Genomic DNA, 22,503 nt, shown 5'->3' with positions numbered 1-22,503 from the left:
AATGTATCTGAAAAATAAATGCAAGTTCAATGTTCCTGGTCGCCACCTTTATTCCTGAGATTCTTCCCTTCACTTTATTCTCAGAGTTAATTGAGTCAGCTCTGGTGTTAGGGCCTTCTCCATGGCTGCCACCAAATTATGGAATTCTTTGCCTCTAACTTTGCATGGCATGTTGGGTCTTATCAAATTTAGAAAAGCTTTAAATGCCTGGCTATATGCATATTGACTTGGTTTTGTCTGGATTTCCAGTTTGCTTGTTCTCTGTGCTCGGCAGTAGGACATCAGTGGTCAGTTCCGTAGCCCCAGGACACTTTCCCAGTATTTGCACTTAACAAAATTCCTTACATAATATAACATGAGAAAGGCATGTGAATTTACAGTATTACTCGCTACAAACCGATACTTTCAGGGTAAGTAACATTTTTATTTCCTTTTTCCCACCCATATCAACTATATTGCTTTTTAAAGATTAATAAGAATCGTACCACTGGATGGCAGAGTTATACAAAGTGTGTGAACCTCTAACGGAAAATAAACTGCAAATCTTGTGTTACAGGTAAGTACCCTTTCCATCTCTCCGTTCATGCTATTAAATTAGGTCTGTCTGCTATTGCAAATTAAGAATATCTCTTTTTTCTTCCAGAATCCATTACCCTCTTCCACTGCCCTACATGGGAAAGCCAGACCCTGTGGCTCTACAAAAAGTTATTCGAAGCCTTAAAGAGGAACTTTCCATGCTGAAGTCAATGAATGGCAAAGACTACCGGGATATTGAGATCCGCCGGCTGAGAGCTGAGTAAGTTACACCATCCTAGCACAATCGTATATGAATGCCCCCAGCGTTTGAGCAGTCCTAAAAAGTACTTTTCTTTCGGTGTTTGTCTTGTATGGTGGTTGCTTTTCCTGCAGTAGCACTTTCTTGTTGCATTTCAGACAAAACATTTTAATGTGTCCTATTTTTTTATTTATTATTCTGATTTTCTAGGCTAAGAACAAATTTATAAGAAAGCCCAATAATTATCATTCTGTAACTTCTTGATAATGTAATGAAATTAGAATACAAAAACATAATTCATAAGACTGAAATATGCACACAAAGCTGCTTGCAGTACTTGTTCTTTATTGAAGTGTCAATTGAAAGATTTATAAAAAATAAGTTGCTTGCAGTGTGAGTAAAATAACCCATTTATCTTGCTAAAGCTTTGGAACCTGGGAATCTGACCACCACTTCAGTCAGTCATGAAAGCTTTATTCGATTTTCAGAGTGGAATCATAAAAGCATACATACATATAGAGAAAAATACATTTACATGTTAAAAGCAGATAAAAACTGTTAAAAAGGATAAAAAGACATAACATGATTTTTAGGATGGTTGCATTGAGTTCCGAAATTTGATAATCAATTTTAAAAAACTGGTTACTGCAAAGGTAACACATTCATCTTCTAGTTGTAAAAGCCTGGTCATAGCAGATCTGCAGGTACGAATTCCCCAGGCTTTTAAAATCGGTTTTAGGAAGGCTCCTCTGGGCAACTGATAAAATTTACAGAATAGAATACAATGTATGTTTGATTGGACAGAAATATTGTCACAGGGGCACAGTAAAATTTCATTAGACCAAAGGTTACAAACAGGAAATGTAATCATGCGGAAAAAATTACCAAATCTAAGACGGGTCAATAACATTCGTGCATAGCAATTTGGCTGCGTTATGAGGTACCTTTGAAGGCCTTCAATGATAGTTACTTTTTGGAAATCAGTGACTGTGGTTTTAGATTTTTCTAAATTCCATCTCTTGGAGATTAAATGATCAAGAGCCAACTTTCTTAAAGTTTTTCTGGGTACCATTTCCATGCTCGACGGTCTCACGAAAAACTCCAAATGGCCAAGTTCAATCAGCATATTTTTTACATATGCTAGCCATTTAATGTTTGTCAAACCATCAAGGCTAAGACAGTCAGTAATTAGGTCTCTATTTAATGAGGTCTCTGGAGTAACCCAGATTTTATGCCACAAGAGTATGGGCGCAATTTTAATAACATCCGAGATGTATAACATGCCCAGCTCAATGTGTATAAAATAAGTTGATGTTGATTTGGGGACTCCAAGTAAATAGCGTAAAAACTGATTTTCTGTTTGTTGTATCAGGGATGGATTTTCAATCCCCCAAAGGCCTGCTCCGTAGGTGGCAGTGGAAACGCATTTAGCTTTATAGATTTCGATTGACTCTTTCACTGGCCTGCCACCTATTTTTGTGGAGAACTTTTTTAGGGCGCCTAATTCTCGGGTAAAGGCTAAATTTCTGGCATTAATTGCTGCTAGCCAGTTTCCTTTCCTGTCAAAATTTAAGCCCAAATAGGAAAATTGGTCTATGGTCTCTATCCTCTTATTATCTAAGAAGATTGGGCAGGACATTTTCTTTGTGCCCGGTCCACAGGCCATCGTGAAGGTTTTTGAGATATTAATTTTTAGCCCTCGTTCTTTCATATACTTCGAGAATTTCTGGACAGCCCTCTGGAGGCCGATGTTAGTTCGTGACATGATGGCAGCGTCATCGGCATAAAGAAATATTGGGGCAGGAGTACCCAGAATTGTTGGATAGTCATACTGAAATTCCATTAAGTATTTGCCGACGAAATTTATATATAGGGTGAAAAGGAGGGGGGCTAGAATGCACCCCTGTCTCACCCCTCTCTTAATGCAGAATTTGCCAGAGCACTCCCCTTTGTTTCCAAAGCGTACCCTGGCTCCTGCATCGCTATAAAGTGCTTTTATAAAGTGTAAGATGTTTAAGTCTATACCCATCTCTGATAAAATGGACCATAATATCTCGTGGTTCACGCAATCAAAAGCGGAACTTAGGTCCACAAACGTAACAAAAAGTTTCCCCTTTTTTGCATGATTATATTTTGATAGAACTAAGGCCAAATTTAGGCTCTGTTCTATAGTACCTTTGCCAGGGCTAAACCCGTACTGTAAGTGTGACACTATCTTGTTCTCTTCCGCCCAGGATTGTATTCTGTCTAAAATTGCCCGGGCTGCAACCTTCATTAATGCATCTAAAAGCGATATTGGCCGGTAACAAGTGGGGTCGTGTCTGTCTCCTTTCTTAAAGATCGGAACGACTATGGCTTCAGACCAGGACGAGGGGAACCCATGACGGTTAGAGTGGTTTAAAACATTTGTTATCAGGGGGCCCCACAGGTCTGGTTCGGCTTTGTACACATCTGTCGGAACGCCATCCGGCCCTGGAGCTTTACCAGAAGGGCTATCTTTAATTACCTTTGTAATCTCCAGGCAAGAAAAAGTTATGTCTATAGGGAATGAGGTAAGTAAAATTGTAGTTTTTTTTTGAATAGATAACCCATCCGCCAGTAAGTTATCATATTTAAGATCTTCATGATTATCGTATAAAGATTTAAAATGGTTCACCCAAGTTTCCCCATTAATGGCTATGTCTATGATATCCGTCTGGTTATTTCGTAAATAGGGAGCATTAACAGCTTTCCAAAAAGCTATATTGTCCTTAGCTTTGGAGGCTTCAGTTATGGCCAACCAGGCCTCTTTACGTAGCGTTTGTTTCCTCGATTTTAAAGCCGAATTATATGCTTTTCTACAGCTACGAATCTCGGCTGGAGATTTATTTGTTTCGTGCAATGCCCTTTTGAGAGCTTGAAGAGCTCTAGTGCAATTTTTGTCAAACCAGCCGTGGCTGTTTTTAGGGTTAGAGCGATATTCTCTGGTTAGCAGTTTTTTGAGCTCGAATTGAATTTTTGAAAAGGAGGTCATAATAACTAGTGGCTCCTCGTTTTCTGTTAAGCAGATGGATATATCATTTCGGGAGGTTTCCATTAATTTATGGTGGAAATCTACGGGATTTACCCTATCCCATTTTATCGAATAGCCATTTTTTGTGGCTAAATTAATGTTAGGGTGATAGGTAAACTGCTCTATGGTGGTCTGATGTTTATTTTTAATTTTTAGATTGAAGGAGATCGGGTAATGGTCGCCAAAAATGTCATCATGTGTTACCCAATCTACAATCAGCCCTGCGTTAGGTGCGGAAATAAGGGTAAAATCAATAATTGAGCTGCAACCCCGCCCATGAAAAGTGGGTTGAAAGGGGATATTTGGGGTACATAATTCATTTATAAAAGACAAGTTAAAATAAAAAAGCGCGTTATTGAGGAGATTTCCCAGTTTAGAATGGGCAAAGTGGGTTGGGATATCGTCCTTATGAGATCCAAGGCCGCAGATTCCTTTAGAACCATAAGGGCAGATTGTACAATTAAAATCGCCCACCCAGATCAATAACGACTCGTCTTCTTTCTGCGTCTTAGGTATATTTATACTCTGAATAAAATTATCGATCTGGCTTTCTAGACTATCGATTGGGATGTTATTATAAAAATTAATGAGAGTCATAAATTTTACGTGGCCCCAGCTGATAACTAGGATCTGAAAGAAATCAGTATATAGGTAATTTACAACTTTTATGTCCTGTATCGTGGAGACATAAATAGCCAGGCCTCCTTTATTTCTCCCCTGTGTGGTGAGCTGTGCAGGTGCGTGAAAGGTCTGGTATCCCAATATGTGGAGTTCATCAACTGCCCACGTTTCCTGGAGACAGATGATACTAAAAGTAGATACAATGTCTAACCACGGTTGATGGGATATTTTGTTAATGAGACCTGCAATGTTCCATGAAATAATGTTGTGGGCCAGCAATGGCTTGTTTGTGGCGGAATCATTGATAGTTTCAGCTCTAAGTATAGGGTTTAAAGTTGTAAGGGAACTAGACTCAGTGATAAAATCCAATTGGGGAGTAGCTTCCAAAGGAAGTTTATCAAAATCAGTATGAATCTGATCGTTGGGTGCCTCTTTAATTAAAATTCCCTGGGCACAGTGAATATAAGCGTCCAAATCAGGGGGACCAGTGTTTGGGTTCATGTTGGTACTCACGGAAGGCTGTTCATAGTGATGGGTTTCCGGTAGTGCATCCGTCTGTCAGTCCGGATCATCTAGGTCTGTCAGTGCTTCAAAGCGGTTAGACCACCACTTAAATATTCTCATGAGCCAGACTCCTTGACATTACTAGCACAACAACCATATAACTGATTTTTCAACTAAGAAAAACTGGAGCTGGCCTGAAAAGTGGAGTGGCCTTAGCATTTCATATAATATAACCACTACTGTACACACAGCACCACTATTGCTGTTAATGGTCTCAAACCTGTGCTTCATGTGGTGATGTTATTTCTAGGTATTTTATTCTGTGTTCTTTGTCTTTTTTTGTTTAAAAAAATATTTTTATTATGTTTTATGAAGATACAGCTACGTACACATTGTGTGTTATTTCCATTTGTCATCTCTGGGGAGGGGGGTGGAGGGGGGAAGCAAATTACCAGAGTATTAGGGAGAACCCACCTCAGGACCACCGAGACCCTCAATGGAATCCTCTTCTATCCCTCTGTAGGAGCGCCACCCTACCAGATTTTCTCCCATTTTCGTGGGCACCCCCTGCCCAAATAAATTGATTTTTCATTCAACATACACCAGTCCATTTCCTGTTCCCACCCCACCACAATCGGAGCCTCTCTTGCACCCCATGAACTTGCTATGCTGCTTTTTGCCACTGCAAGCCCCAAGAATAGCCATATTCTTTCATATCTTGGAGGTGGATCGTCCCCCCATAAGTGCAGGAGACATTTTTCTGCTGAGTCTGGGATTTCAGCCTCCATGACCTCCCAGGTAAATTTCTGTAGTACCAACCAGTAGGATGGTATCACAGGGCATGACTACAGGATGTGAAAGAATGTACCCCTCTTGCGCAACCTCGGAGGCAGAGATCTGTATGGCATCGGCCTATGGCCCGAATGGCAGTGTGTTCTTTGTATTTTTCATTGAAAGTGGTGCAAAGTGCTGCCATTGTCACATTCCCAAAGACTGACTTGATACAGTTCTGTTGGGCATTCTGTTTACTTTCAATTGTGGGCAGTGTTTGAATACATGCTTGTGTGTTTTTGTGCACATGAAAAGGACTTCTAACATAGGCAGAAATCTCAAAGACCAGCATGGTGAAGTAAAAGAATTCTTAATATTTAAAAAATATATAAAAAACATTTTTTCCAATTAGGGATCCTATCAGGATTCATGAACATAAAATATTCCCTGTTATGGGACTGAACTACTTAATTGCCTTTCAGCATCACTTAAAATGGTCTGGACTGCCTTGGAACACTCTCACTTCTCCTGTATTGGATCCTTCATAGATTCACATGCTTGAATTAGTCCCTTTCATTAGGCTTGGAACCCTTGATAGTTCATGTTAGCATAGAAGTGCACATATACACTCAAAAACATTAAAACAGCCATAGACTATATGCAACCACCCAACTTAATTACATTATCCAGTCTCTAACCAAGAAGACAACAGATCCCAGAGCCCTACTCCTCCCTGAGGCAACCAACTGCCACATCTTCTTTCGTTTTTTTAGAGATGCATGGAGTATGCATAGGTCTCAGCTACCTCATCGAAAGAAACCACATCTCGGATCCAATTGCAAGATTTAGGAATAGGGGGGCCCTCAGCCATGCCCTGGCCATTTGCTGCTGGGCAAGCACCAGTAGCAATGCCACCAATTTCCTCCAAGTACAAGGTATGTCCACACCGTACCCCAATAGCAATGGAAGGGCGGGGGGGGTGCAGATTTGTTGAGTAGTGGCTATGTTATCAATGACAGGAACAATCTCAGCCCAGAAGGCATGGTTCGGGAGGGGGGCAGGGGGGCGGCAAGGTGCATGAATTTAGCGGGGGCTGTAGAGCATCTAGTGCGTTCTGAAGAGCGCATTGGATGTTGTAGTTGTTTGGGAGTGTAATATACTGTATTCAAAAAAATTAAATGTCTAAGTCTGTGCATTTTGATTTATGAACTCTTGTTTTATTTGCACACAGCAAGATCTCAAAATGTTATTGTGACGGGTTATCTTAAAATCTGCCTCCCATTTCTCCCTCGTAGCACAGTTAGTCACAGGGAGCATCCCATTGGTCATCCAATACAGCCATGCCACTCGTCCTCTAGTACTGATGGACAAATACATCTGATGTACTCTTGGGATTCCTGAGGAATTGTTTGTGCATTGTGTTGGGGCTAAATGACGTGACCAGTAGTATGCAAACTAATCAAGGGCATTACCTTCACCTAGTAATCAAAACTGTTCTAGTGTTAGAAAACCTCCATCATGAATCCTCTGGCTTGCTCTTGTGAGGGCCAGATGTTTCAGTGTATTCTACTCTGATTCATCTGTTGTAGGATTTAGACTTGGGTTGTCAACCATGGGAATTTCAGGGGTGTAAATATCTGAAAAAACAGCATGCATGGCAAGTTACCACAGTGTCCAGTGAGTGCCCTGGACAATCTCAATTGATTAATCTGAACTAGGCAGTTTAGTGGCCATTACGGTGTTCAGTTTGCCTGTATAGAAATGGTCTGTTTCAGTAGGGAGGTGCGTTATAGAGCATTGTGGATTAACCCAATAAATCGCATAATGTGATTGTGCTGCAAATAAATATCATTTTGGATTGGTACATCAAATCCACCATGTTCTTATGATTGTGTCACTCCCAGCTTACTGGTGGTGGTGTGGGGGGAGGGAACGGGGCGCTCACCTCCACATACAAGTCTGGTACTGAGGGCACAAAGCTTACTCCAGTACTGGAACTTTCATAGATTCACATGCTTGAATCATTCCTCATCAAGATGAGAGACCCACTGTACCTTATGATAGCAGTACAACTTTACACTAGACTAGAAAGGCCCTAGGCCCTTCAGTTTTGTACCATATACTAGTTATTTTTTACAAATAACTCCAGCTTAATTATGAACCAATCGGAAGGCCCTACCCTCTAGAACACTCCTGTGAGAACCTCTAGTCCCTCAGATTTTCTACCGCATCATGCTAGGGAGTCTTCACGACTCCCCAGTCAGTTACACCTTCTTATTACCTCGAGGATGACCAGATTTGTCCTTAATACCAGTTTGTCTGTGTTGGAAACCGGGCAACCGGGTTAGCAGTCACCAAGTTCCCAACACAGTGGTAGCTTGGCTCGAGCGGTCGGGGTCAGGCACCGTGTGAAGCGTACGTCACACCCTCACAATAACCATGCGTTCATCCGTTCCAAAAACGACACTACACCGTAAAAATTATGAAAGAAAGTAGTTTGTCTTTATCTTTTTCTCTTAGTTGCAGGTTTCATAAAATGAATACAATACAATAAGATTTTCCTCAAAAGAGCAGGTCAAATAAATAATACCACAGTGGGGTTTCAATAAATAGGATCAGGTCATAAATAAACACGGAATAAATATAGGTGCAATAAATACAGAGGGCAATTAAATACTGTCAGACAATAAATACTATGCAGGAATAAATACAGTCAGACAATAAATAATATAAGCAATCAATAACAATTGCAAATCAGATCACATTTATGAGATAGTCTGGTTTTACTATGCCCAAGTACAGCTTGTGGTCATTTGGATGACATGGGGGGTGTCCCACCTAGATTGGTCAAGGCTGGGCCTGAACTGAGGTAGAATCAGGGTAACCTATGGATCTGGCTCCCCCACAATACACAACCCCTCACAGAGGTCACTACACCAGTCTCGGTTCACCCCTGGCACTCCCAGGCTGGTTCTAACACCCCTCTAGCCCCTAGAATGGTCTTTTAGGGCTCCACAGGGCCTCAGATGCCCTTTCTACCACTTACTGCCCTTTTCACGATGATCGGCTCCGCTCGGCGCCGGGTCGACGTCGCTGGACGGCTCCGGTTCGATGTCGCGCCGATCTGTTTTACTTGACGCCGTGTCGATGCCGTCTGGCGGTTCCGGTTCGATGTCGCGTCGATCTGCTTTACCTGACGCCGGGTCGGTGCCGTGAGGCGGCTCCGGATCGATGTCGCTGGGCGGCCTTGGCTCGATGTCGTGTTCCGGCGTCACAGGGTCACGGTCTCCCCGCTTCCGGGTGTCTCCGGAGTGCGACCACCACTCCCGACCTCTGTCGGCTCCACCTCGGGTTCCGGCGACTCCGGAGTGCGATCTCCACTCCCGACCTCCTGCGCGCTTCACCTCGACCTCAGGCGACTCCGGAGTGCGACCTCCACTCCCGACCTCGCTTCACCTTGGTTTCCGGCGACTCCGGAGGGCGGACTTCACTATCCCGTCGACGCCTCACCTCGACCTCAGGTGACTTCCTACTCGACCTCCGGTGACTCTCCACGACCTCCGTCGGCGCCCTCTATCGACCTCTGGCGGCTCCGGGTACGACGTCTGCTTTCTGTCAGCGCCGCTTCTCCACCTCGGGCTCCAGGTCTCCAGGCTGCTCGACGTCAGGACTCCAGGAGGACACTGCTGTACAGGTCAGGAACTTGCTGGTCGTCTTCTTTAAGGCCTCTTCACAATATTTAGGTCCTTAAGATGGTTTTTCTGGTCTTGGTCCCACACAGGGCTCTAGGCTGGGCTTGGTCAGTAGGGACTAGCATCAAGGGTGGGTTTCTGGACCCCACTCCAAGCACTGGTTTCCACCCCTGCTGCCTCACTCCTTCCTCCTTCTGAATCTCTGTCCTCTCTCCTCTCCAGTCAAGTGCCAACTGCCACTCTGAGATGGCTTCCCAACATTCTAAACTGCCTCCCTCTATCCCAGGGTTCTAGAATGTTGCAGAAGGTTCCAGAAACCTCTAGTGTGTTCTGGTGATGTCACAGGTGACAATAGGTGGCCACCATTTTGTGTCTCGGGCCCTCAGACAGAAGTTCCAGGGGTAGGGAAAATGGCTCCCTGACCCTGCATCAACACTAAAAAGTCTGGTGGTTCCCAAAAAGAAAAAAGTATAACAGGGTTTGAGGCAAAAGTGGGACAAAATAAATAATGATGAGGAGGGACCACCCAAAGGGCTGACAGGTCTAACAGTCTGCATCTCTTGACTTCAGTTCTGGTTTCAGCATGTCAGATAAAGAAAAGAAGAGTCTTTTCAGGGTCTGTCTTACCTTCAGTAAGAATAGGCTACATTTGGATGATCCTCATCAGAACTGTATATGTTGCCTTTATCCATCGCATATGGCCAAAAAATGTAAGGTATCTAGTACCTTTTCTACTGAAACTGTGAATGACTGTGAAGGGTGGCTGCTGATGTGGCTCCAAAAGCTTAAAACCAGGAACCACTGATGATGATGTGAGGACTCTTTATCCTCCACAAGAAGGTCGCAGAAGGGGAAAAGATCATCTCATTCTCGCTCTTCTCTGGAGCAGCCTAAAAAAGTCCTTCAAAATTTCCTCAGGAAGGTGAGGTTTCTTCTAGGCAAAAAGAGAAAAAGGAACAATCTTTCTCCTCAAAAAGGCCTGAGAAAGCTAGGTCTGAACCGCCTACACCACCTCCTAAAGTCTATCACTTCTTCAAGAAATCGCCATCTGCACTATCTACTCCGTCAACGAAAATCTCTTTGTCGATGCAGTCGATGAGGCAGACGGACACGGTGGCTTTTACGTCACCAACCATGAGCACCATGTCCACATTGACTGCGACCTCGTCTTTCTTGATGACTACATCCTCGTCGACGGATCATACACCTAGATCATCGATGCTGAAGATTACTCTGACCTTGTTGTCGACGACAGTGAGGGCGCTTCCTCCGTCGACCACAATGGTTCCCCCATCGACTAATGGAATGACTCATCCGTCGACAGAAGACACTTCTCTCAACGTCGCTGCTGCCATCCTCGTCGACGGCCCCATTGACAAGAGGAAAAATGTGAAAAACAAGACAAAATAGGACATTTAACTCTTGCACATACCTCTCCAAGTAAGCCATCACCCTGCTACCAGCCCACCTGTTAGATGAAGAAGATTCGGATGAGGTGGTCCTTTTGGGGTGGCACACAGCCCATACGAGCAGAATGTCAAGTGCCAGGAGGACGAGTACAATAAGGGTGAATATGAGGAGCAAGGATCTTACTCCCCTCAAGACCAGTACTACCAACAATACCTGGAGAAAATGGTGTGTCTGTGATTCATGCTCTCAGATTACATAAAGCGTTTTCCAACAACTTTGTCTACTGCTGCACAAGCTTCCTCAGCTGTAATGTCTCCATCTGGGCACCCATGTAACTCCACAGCATAGACCATTTTACTACCTACATCAGAAAGACATACTCCACAAACAGCTCTCCTACAGGACCCAACAAATTCCGATGACGACAGAGAAAAGTGGGAACGCCGCAACCCCCACATGGAACGGGTTGGCTATTGCCTACACTATCATCTCCATCCCCAAATCCAGTGGATTCTGCATCTGAAAACATTTAGGGGTTCCATAACCTGCTGGAAAGAGCAGTAAAAAGGTTCGACCTGCCTATGCCCACTACCCAGACGGCCTGCTTTCTTTATGATTTTGAGGAGCCTTTTCAGAAGAGTGTGAGAGCTATGCCCATTGTGAGCTACATATAGGATGAGGGCTTAAAAGTCATGAAGAATCCGTCCACGGTGACCGCAGTTCTACCTCGCTTGAATAAAAAATACAGGGCTACAGAGGATGTTCCTGCATGTCTCACTGGTCACCCAGGCAGCCCGCTGCAGATCTAAGAATCCCTCCGCACCAATCTCAGTGCTTCCAGACAAGGAGAGTAGGCGCCTAATATTGGTAAGCACTTTTCATCCATGTCAGTGATTACGGTAAGGGCAGTAAATTCCCTGGCGGTTCTTGGGCGAAAAGATTGCCAAATGAGGTCCGATGTTTCCATATTTGGGTCAGGCCCCGGAAGACATCAAAGCAGAGACCAAAAAAGTTGATAGATTGTGCAATGGACACTGACACAACTGCATTCAGACAAATTACGGGAGCTGCTGTGTTGAGGAGGCAGGGCTGTCTCAAAGCTACCTCTTTTTAGGCTGGAGATCCAAAACAAGATCTTGGATTTGCCCTGCAATGGCGAGTCCCTTTTCGGAGGGCCTGTTGATGAAGCCCTACAAGACATAGAAACAGAAACAGCTAAATCATTGAGCACACTTCAATATCGGAAATTGCCCTTTTGAGGCACTAGGGGAAGAGGACTTCTCTCCTTCAGAGGAGATTACCAACAATATTGTTGACCCTCATATTCATCTGCCTATCAGCAGTTTCGTCCCCAGTACTACAACGGCAACCACCTCAAGCAGCCTAGAATAGGCCAGCACCAAGATGGCGTGCAAGACTCCATGGGAAAGGACACTGGTCGACGTCAGTGACCACTTACAGGCTCCGCCTACTCCCTTTTTCTCTTGTCTAGACCTGAGACGTCTCAACACCTATCTAAAAAAACAGTAATTCCGCATGGTAACATTGCAGGATATTCTGTTACTCCTAAACGAAAGGGAATTATATGTCAACCTTCAAGCTCCAGAATGCTTTTTTTCCACACCTCCATCCACCCATTGTACAGGAAATTCCTAAAATTCAAAGTAGCCAGGTGCCATTACCAGTTCTGGGTACTTCTTTTTTGGCCTGAAGTCTACCCCTTGAGTATTCACAAAGTGTCTGGCACCTGTGGCAGCCTTTTTGAGGAAACACAAACACCAGGTGTGCCTGTATTTAGACAATTGGTTAGTCAAGGCACCTTCCAATTAGGTGGCACAAAGATTGACTACTACCCTATTCAGCAAGCTGGAACTCACACTGAATCAAGAAAAGTCAGTTCTTTACCCATCAAGAAATATAAAGTTCTTGGGAGCAACGCTCGATACTACACTCGGCAAAGCTTACCCCATATCAGATGGGTAATTACAGCCAATGTCCTTAGCAAAGTTGGTGCAAAGAAAAGGGTCTATTTCAGTTCACCTCTGTAAGTCCCTCCTAGGGATGATGTAATCTTGCATCCCTCTAGTTCCATTCTGCCGTCTACGGATGCGTTGCCTCCAGGAAGAAATCAACAGACAATGTGTACAGACAGCGGGGTCTTTTGGCGACCTCATCAAAGTTGCTCCGTCCATGGTCAGAGCCCTAATCTGGTGGACGCGACAAGCGAATCTGTCAGTCTGCCTTTCTTTCCTAAGTTCAGCTAGTCATCACCACTATTGTCTCCCTGAATGGATAAAGAGCTTACCTTCAAGACTTGCAGGTCCGTCGCAGGTCGAAAATGTCTCACTGACATTTCCATATCAGTCTGCTTGAGCTCAAGGCAGTGCACCTGACCTTGCAGGCTTTTCTCCCAAGGCTAAGAAACTGCACGGTGCTCATTTGAATGGATAATACGACCACAATGCACTACATCAACAAGCAGGGTGGTAAAAGATAACATATCCTGTCCCAGGTGGCAAAAAGCATCGGGGAATGGTCCATCCGCCACTGTGTGCATCTCCGAGCAGAGAATGTCCCGTGAAAGCAGAAACAATAGCGGACACTCTCAGCAGGCTGATGACCTCTTGCCACAAGTGGGAACTGGCTCAGGAAATGCTCGACAATATCTTCTTTCAATGCGGCAAACCAGATCTTGACCTATTTGCAACCCCTCAGAACCTGAAATGCTGGTTCTTCAGAAGCTGTTATCCTCGGGCTTATGGGGAAATGCATTTTCGATTGCATGGTCCGGAATCTGTGCTTATTCCTTTCCTCCCATACCTCTCCTTCTGAGAGTCCTCATGAAAATGAAGGCTGAACCATGCAGGATGATTCTCATAGCCCACAAGTGGCCACACCAGCATTGGTTTATTGAACTGCTTCTCCTCCTGGAAGAAACTCTCTTCCAGTTGAAGACTATACCCTCTCTACTAACAATGAACTAGGGTCATGTGCTGCATCTGGGTCACAGCTGAAATGCAGAGAACGTTCCTAGAAAACGACGAGATTGGTTTAGTGGAAAACATTCCCAAAACCAAATATTCCCCTAACAAAGGCCAGGCCTATTGGCCTATTTTGTTGCTGCCACTTCAGCTAGAAGAGTAAGTGAGGGTTAGGCGCTTTCTGCATCCAGCCCTTTTCGCTTTAAATCATGCAAACTACGTGTTACTACTGTAGGTGAAACCTTTTCAACCAAATCTGACATCTAAGTTTAATATTTCTCAATCCATTTCATTACCAACTTTCTTTTTCTCTTTTCTCATGCACCCAAGTAGGAAAAGACTAAACCGACTTGACCCTAGAAGGGATTGAACCACTATATTCTTAGGTCTAAGTAATTTAGAAAGGATAATCACCTCATTTTATCTTGTCAAGACCAAGAATGGACACTTCAGTTAAGACTCAAACCACTGCATGTTGGATTTCTCTTAAGATCGCAAACACAGCTTTGAATCAACTGAGAAGCCTTGTCCGGAAGAGATTAGTGCTGCTCCCCTAGAGAAGTGTCTGCAAATCCGGCTCTGTTGAGAAGTGTACCTATGCTATCAGTTTGCAATACTTCTTGGTCCTCTATCCACACTTTCAGGGATAATCTCCGTCCACATCCTTCTAGTATGCCTTGGGAGGATGCATGCGAGGGATCTGTGGGAGCCAATGTGCTTTAGAAGAACAAGTTATGCACATTCAGTAAAAAAATTGAAAGGATTTAATTGCTCAAGAAGATTCTTCATGCCTTCTCTGTATTAGGCTATATCTGTTGTTGTGCTCTATTTTTATGTACGTCTTTGAATCTGAGTTGAATGGCATGTGGACTAAAACGACATCATCATAATGATTCGGCGTAGCTGCGATATATGCTGCTTTTAATGAGGCAGCTTAATCTGGTTCTAAGTGACTAAGGAAAACATTTCTTTGTCCAGTGTATCTTCTCGAAACGCAGTTCAAGTAAGGAATCTGTGGTAGCCTTCATATTCCTGAAGGAAAGAGCTTGTTTTTTTGCATACTTGTTATTAGTTGAATTTTTTATAAGTCTGATGTTTGAATGAGCAAGAGTACTTCTACCAATGCTTAGATGAGTTGGTGAATGCAACTGCACAGCATCACTCATTTCAGCCATGAATTAATCTGTTCTAAAATTGTTAATTTGTAAAACATGTTCTTAGGCCCTCAAAATAATAAAGGAAACTGACTGTAATATTAAAGTGTGTGCAACTTTACTTACAGACTTGCAAGAGTAGTTGAAGAAAAACAAGATGCAGAAGCATTACTGTCACATCTACAAGAGGAGGCAAAACATTTAGGCAAGGGTGGAGCATTGAAGGAAGTCCGCATCCTGAAGAAGATTGTGCAGACTCTGGAGGAAGAACTGGCAAAGGAGAGAACCAAGCATCAAAGATCTTCCAATAAACGGAACCTGGAATACCGGCAGCTTGCAGATGAGGTAATCTCTTGACAATATATTTCAGCTCATCATAACTGAATATAAAATAGCACATCACAACCCTGTAAAAACTCATTCTCTGTGTCTAGTGGCAGTACACCTTATCAGAGTATAATTGCATAGCCATGCAGCATCCACAAATTGCAGCAGATGGCAGTTCATAGAGACTTTGCACCCTTCTCGCAGAACATTCCAAATACCCTTATGCTATACTAATGCAATAATACCATTAGGAACAGCTTTACAACCGAATAACAGAATAGCTAATAAAGGGAACAATGACCACACGTTACTCTTTGTAATGTCATAAAAAGAATACAACAAACAAAATACGTAAATAGACATAAAAATAGGATTCATAGTCATGCCAATAAAAATCTAATGTCCCATCTCTTACTCAGCCACGTAGTCTTTGTGATAAGGTTTGCTTGCCAATCTTTTTCTGGTTTGCCATAGTGTTGGTTATTTCAACATCAGTCATGCCCAGTCTTTCACATACTCTAGTTCTCAGACCACTCTCAACCACATTATTTTTACTCTTGTTCACACCATGCAGCTGTTCAGAACAACCACATTTGCTTTCACTTTCGTCTTATGCACAGGGAGGGACTTCCTCTCTCCCTTACGCACACATTCAGTTATTATCAAATCCGTTACATATATAACAATTTGCTCCAGAGATACCTAGATCTTTGTCTCTCCCATTTGTCTTCCTACACATACCTGATTTCATTTGAGCAGGGCACCTGGTCAGGGTGATTGAGATCTAGACTACTATGGGAATGTTTGTTTACCCCACCCCAACAAGCATTAGCCATCCTTTGACACCTAAATGTTTTTTTTGTGAAGATTCCCTTCTCATGGAATTGTCCTACTACCTCTATCAATTTTTATTTTACATATGCAAATATCCTCATTTCAGATTTACTGAGTGTCTTTCCTTCAATGCTTAAAAAAAAATCTTCTCCTATCAAAGTATAAGAAGAACTGGAGCCTGCTATCATACTGGTTTCTTTCCTTTCCTCTTCTCAGGCTCAACTATGCATATTTTCCTTGTCTCTCGGCCCACCTTACAAACCCTCACGGAAAAGCCCTTTCTTATTTCACTTAAAACATAAAACATGCCATCCCGAAGTATTCTTGCTATTTCCCAAGGTACAATTTGTCACAAGAGAAACTTACATTTGCCAATTTTATCTGCCCAGTATTTTTTTTCTGGCTGGACTTCCTTACTTTTTCTCACATTCATTTTTGTTCAGTCCCCAGGATTCCCACATTTGGAAGACACAGACATTTCTCTTCTTGTTTGTAGCACTAATGTATTTGCTTCTGACAGTGGATAAAGCTTGTTCAGGAGTGTGATCTTCTGTTGACAAGTCAATCCTACACCTTTTCAGGTCTTGCCTACAGACAGCTTTAGCTGAATAGTGAGCACTCTTGTCACCACAAAACATATACATATATCCACTTACAGATTGGGACTTTTGGACAGTCCCTTTCAGCCTTTGGCTCCTATGGTTCAGCTAGCTTTAGACATCTGCTCACAGGGCTGTCTAACAGTGTTAGTATCAGCACACAGCATATCACGGGTGTAAATATCCAAAAATCAATGTATCTTCTCAGTCATCCTCTCCCTTGCGGTGTTCCTCTTTCCCTGCTGGTTTGGTCCTCTGCACTTCAGATTGCCTGGCGAGATTCTTCATCCTGCCCTGTGTGGTGGTGCTTCTCCCCCTCCAGCTACTCCTCTGCAATCAAAAGGACCTGACTAGGTTCCATCTGTCTGCCATGCAGTGCTCCGGATCAACTGCTGGGTATCTTGTTTGCTCTTCAGAGCACCTAGCAGGCTTCGTCCTCCTGCCCTGCGTGGTGCACCTCTTAACCCACTGGGTGGCTGGTCTGCAGTAAAGCACACCCAAGAGTTCCATCATTCTGCCATGAGGTGCTTCCACCAGCTTTCTCCTCTCGGTTGTAGGATATCCCTGGGTGTGTGGACTCTTGCGGAGTTGACCGTACCAAGGCCGATCCTATTGTATAGAAACCAAGCGCATCAGTGGAGGTGTGTGGCAACCAAAGGTGGTAGATGTTGTAAAGTCCCTCTCCTTTCTTTTCCCGCAGACTGACTGAAGTCTGTTCGATTGCACAGTTCCACAGGATGTAGTACACTTTTTTCATATATATATATATATATATATATATATATATATATCTCGAATTACCACTCCAACGTGCCTCCCGCGCACTCAAGAGGACAACTTGATGAGCTTGTTGCCAATGTAGCGCTTTATTTTTCAGTTTTTGGTGCAGTCGATCATTACGCGATTCGGCCAACGCGGTGGCCTTGGTCACATGATCGCGTTACGTGTTAGTGATTCTTTTATTGGATATTGAACATGCCATGTGACACCAATGACTGCAGCATTCAAGAAATAGACGACATACTCTGGCACGGGTGAATGTAGACTATAAACCAAATTATATATTGAACTATTGCACAAATATGGCAGATAGTAGCCGTTCCACATCTATCAAAACATATAAAATGTCTTATGAATTCATAAATAGTGTGTGTGTATATATATATAGTGAACAAGGCCGACGGTTCGGCCGGAACGCCTCATGACTAACAGCAGAGAGAACTAAAAATAAATTTTACTTTGCCACCAAGAGGAGTTCGCGTCGTTCCTGATAGAGTGATTGTTTGTAATATATATATATATATATATATCCTACTGGCAGTCGCCAGTAGGTAGTTATAGTTAGGACCTATTTTCCATAGGAAATCCGCAACATTCTATATGGAATAACGTTGGTGCCGATTGACGAATCTTCGCGAAATTTTCCAAACTTTTGGCCAGCTCCGGTCTGCTCCTATCCTCGAAAAATTTCACGGTAATTCGTCAAGCGGGGGCCGAGAAAAAAGGGGGGTCCCAAAACGCATTTTCCCATAGGACCTGTTGACGCAGCTACAGCCCGAACTGCTGAACGGAATTACACCAAATTTGGCAGAGAGGTAGTCCTCAGTTCAGACTCGTGCTTTTTGCTTAAATGGTGTAAATCCATTCAGTAGTTCCTAAGAAAATTAGAGTTAAAAAGATAGATATATCTGGGCGGAGCCTAACCACACATCTCATCGTGAGATCTGATTGGCTGTCAGTACTTTATCCAAGAAGTGTTGGCAGCCATCTTGGGACCAATATACATGATAGCACCTCATTAAAAAGCATTGCAGTTAATAGAAGGTTTTAAGACTTTAGTTACATTGTAAATCATTTGTTGATGGTACCATACACATTTTAGGACTTGTGGTGTGTTCTAAGGTGATTTTACCATGTGAAAAAGCCTTCTGCTGTGATATCATGAATCATGTTTGAGAGAAAACTATTTTCTCATGCTTTTCCCACAGAGGTTTGGAAGCTGATCTATAAGCTAAACTGACAGCATATTTTCTGTAAATTCACATTATCTTTCTCAGTCATGTGACAATGAAGTCTGAAATTCTCAGTAAAACATGTACATCCAACAAAGGCAGAGACTGTCAGTTGATTCCTTTGTGTTCTACTGCAGCTTCCCAGAGCATTCTAAAGAACAACTAGAGCGCTAACAGTCCTACTTATGACAAACGTATTGCACACCTGAAGCCATCTTGATTGGAATAAAGTGATAACTCTTAAAACATTTAATTTACAAAGGAACAAAATGAGGGGGTTCATTTTGCGATAGAAATTATTATTAGTGGAATGTCTTCTTGTTGATGGAATTAAAGTAAAAAACTGAAAGCATTTCCTTCTGAGGAGACTGCAGTAAATGAGGAAATTAGGAAACTTCATTACAAATAAATCTCCCAAGATGGCCACCAGAGACAAAAGAGCCCAAATGCAGCACAAATATCACCCAGATGTAGCCCACATGTAGCCCAATGACAGAAGTGTGCAAAACACTTATTTGTTGTGTATTTGCAGTTTTATATAGTGCATACTTGTCAGGTATTGGAGTGCTTTACATGAGCATTGGTTACATCACACAAGATCAAATTCATTTTGGATGTAGACATGGGGAGATTAAGTGATTTGACCAGAATCACAGAATGTTGAGCTGAAGCAGAAACTCCAACCTGGTTCCCCAGTTGCAAAGTCTGCAGCTCTGGAAGTAACACCACATCCTCTCCCCTAAGTGCAACATTTAATCAAGTGGTCAACTGGATAAAAAACCATAAAGATTACAAATAATTTAAAAGTTCTTTGTCGCTATTTGAAAACTCAGAAAATATGTCCTCATTTTATTTTTTTAGAGCACTAACCATAATTTTGATGCAAATAAGACCCTCTCATATATGTAATTTCTAAAGGAAATGCTCCAGGTATTACAGTTTTGATTACATCAAGATGACGTCAGGCGTTCCACACTTTTGTAATAAATATAGAATGTAAGCAATCTAGTTGTTCATTGGGATACTGTTGAGAGGCAGAGGCCAGGGGCACGGACTCTGAACATTGAAGGCAGGTAGGAGAGTGCAGAGGCAACAATTTGACCACACTGGGCAGGCAGGAAGGGCAGTGGCAGCACATCAGACTATAGAGGGCAGTGGAAAGGGGGGCAGGGGCAACAACCCAACAATACAGGACTGTCAAGAGAGGCTGTGGCAATATAATAGACCATTGTGGGCAGAAGGAAGAGGCAGTGGTAGTACAACCATACATGCCAACAGACCCGTTTCAGCCAGGAAACGTCCAATGTTTTTAAGCTCAAATGGGCTTTATTTGATCTGTCTCCTGTCTACAATCTCCTCTTTTTTAATGTGACTCAAAGGGGAAAATCAATACCCCAGTTTTTTTTCAAAATCTCCCTCTTACCAAGTTCAAAATGTTCGCAAGTATGGTACATTGGATCATGGTAGGCAGGAGGAATTGGGGTAGGGACATGGACTTGGATAACAGAGGACAGGAGGGACATGGAGAGGTGCACCAAATTGACCCTACAGGGTAGGCATCAGGGTTTGCAGCAGCACAATACACCACACAGGGCATGCGGGACGGGAGTACAGCACAACAATCCATAGAAAGCAATAGTGAGGGGACAGGAACATGCACATGGACAACAGAGAACAGAGGGGAAAGAGGCAATGGTAGCTAGCTGACCATAATGGACAGACAGGAGAGAAAGCTGCAGCATAACAGACCATAAAGGACAGGAGGGGCGGATCAGGGGCATTACAATGGAACAGACAAGCCAGGAGGGAGGGAATAGGGGTCTGCACATGGAAACAGAGGGCTGGGGTCAAGGGGGCAGGGCAGGAGCAGCAAGATGACCATGGAGGTCAGGCAGGATGGGCAGTAGAAACAAGACACACCATGGAGAGCAACAGTGAGACTATGGTGGCATACACACAGACCATGGAGGGAAGGTGGGAGGGGGTCAGGGGCAGTTAGCTGACCACACAGGGAAGGTGGGAGGGGCCATGGCAGCACAGAAGACCATGCATGGCAAGCGGGAGGGTTAGTGGCAGCAAAATGGCTATGATGGGCAAGAAAGAGGGTGCAGGGGCATGCACAAAGGACCATGGAGGATATAAGGGAGGGTCAGGACCTGGGCACAGACAAGAGAGTTCAGGGGAAGGGGCCTGAGAACAGACCGCGCTGGGCAGGCAGGAGGAGCAGTTGCAGCACAACAGACCAGGGAGGGCAGAAGGGTGTGGCAGTAAAATGGACCATGGAGGACAGGAGGAAGGGGATAGGGGCATGGCATGTGGACAGGCAGGGTGGAGGTGGCAGGGACAGATTACAGTCATCTGACCATGCTAGGCAGGTGGGAGGGGAGTGGCAGCTCAACAGAACACTCAGAGTAGATAGGCGTGGCAGGTCCATGGAACATGGTGGGCAAAAAGGATGGAGCAGGGGCATGCACAAAGACATCGGAGAGCAGGGGGGAGGAGAATAGGGGCAGCAAGCTAAGCACAGAGGCTAAGCAGGAGGTCAATGATGGGCCATATAATTGGGCAATGGAGGGCAGGAGGAGTGGACTGGTACATCATGCTAAATTGAGGACAGTGGCAGCACATCAGACCATGCATGGCAGGAGGGAGGAGGCTAGTCCATGGATTCAGACAACAGAGGATAGGGAGGAGGTGGATGGGGCAGCAAGCTAACTGTTCAGAGAAGGTGGGTATTAGGAACTTTATTGTTTTTAAAATGTGTGTTTGTGCGAACTACTTAAAATATGAACAAGTATGCAGCATAATCTCACTTTTATTCAGGAAGAAGAGGACGTTTCTGACTGTGACTCCGGGCTCACTTGGCAGAAACTCCCCCTGGCCCTCCACCCCCCATCGTAAAATGTAATGCCCGTGAAAAGGGTAGGTGGACGCAGTGTTATACAGAACATAGTCCTGAGAGCACGATTGAAAATGAAAACTAGATATAGTATATGGTATAAACTATGCACCAAAAAGTGTGATATAAGATGAACCGGGCGTGAAATATAATATGCAATACATTGTGCGCAATGACAGATTCATTAGAGAGCGCGAGATAGCACAGGTACTAGCGCATGCTATGCGATATGCGCCTTGGAGTGTAATATGCACAGGGCAGTGTTGTGTAACCTAACTAGTCTCTAAAGTTTTCATATAAAATATGTGCTGGGGAGTGTAACGTTGCATATGCAATGTGACAGATTAGGATCCCAGATTGTAATATGTATGGCATAGTGCTGTGCGTTATAACATAGGCATCGAGGAAGGCACGTTAGATGGGGCAATATAACCCGTGCGAAGGCAAGTGTGGCATGACATATTCACGGGGTGGTGTTACAGTGCACATGGGCTAGAGAGTGTCATAGCATACGCACTAGCTGGTGGAATACAACACAGAGGTGTGTGGCACTCGGCGGGCACTGGTGAGTGTAACACAGCATTGGGCTCAGCCAGGAGCACGCTGTGACTCTCAAGTGAGGTTCGTCTCCTTTCCAGCGAGTAAATTAAAAAGTATTACACATCCGGCGTTAGATGTGTGTTTTATTAACCGTGAGGGGGGTTTCTTGCATAGTTTGGTCGAATGTTTTTTTGAATCCCCTTTGAATGGCTTGGCGTGCGTGTGTATTATATGTGCCCGTCAATAGCTACCCATGTTTGTATAAATAAACGACAAGGGTGTCTACTTGGAGAGTACCCACCGGCGGAGGCACCGGGATTAGGCACGGTAGG

The 22,503-nt window shown here is 43.7% G+C and overlaps 1 protein-coding gene across 2 annotated transcripts in view; it reads left to right on the top strand.

The window, feature by feature from the left end:
- CCDC61 (coiled-coil domain containing 61) overlaps nucleotides 1-22,503 on the top strand; it is a 538,795-nt gene that overhangs the window by 189,171 nt on the left and 327,121 nt on the right. For both annotated transcript variants that reach the window (XM_085625716.1, XM_085625715.1), the window contains exons 5-6: nucleotides 644-796; nucleotides 15,089-15,305. In XM_085625716.1, coding sequence (XP_085481842.1) covers nucleotides 644-796; nucleotides 15,089-15,305 — 370 coding nt within the window. The remainder of the gene's footprint in view (nucleotides 1-643; nucleotides 797-15,088; nucleotides 15,306-22,503) is intronic.

This window comes from Triturus cristatus, chromosome 9 (assembly GCF_964204655.1).
Source record: "Triturus cristatus chromosome 9, aTriCri1.1, whole genome shotgun sequence".
NCBI classification, from domain to species: domain Eukaryota; kingdom Metazoa; phylum Chordata; class Amphibia; order Caudata; family Salamandridae; genus Triturus; species Triturus cristatus.
The sequence above is the reverse complement of the archived record's forward strand: the minus strand, read 5'-3'. Positions and strand labels throughout refer to the sequence as shown.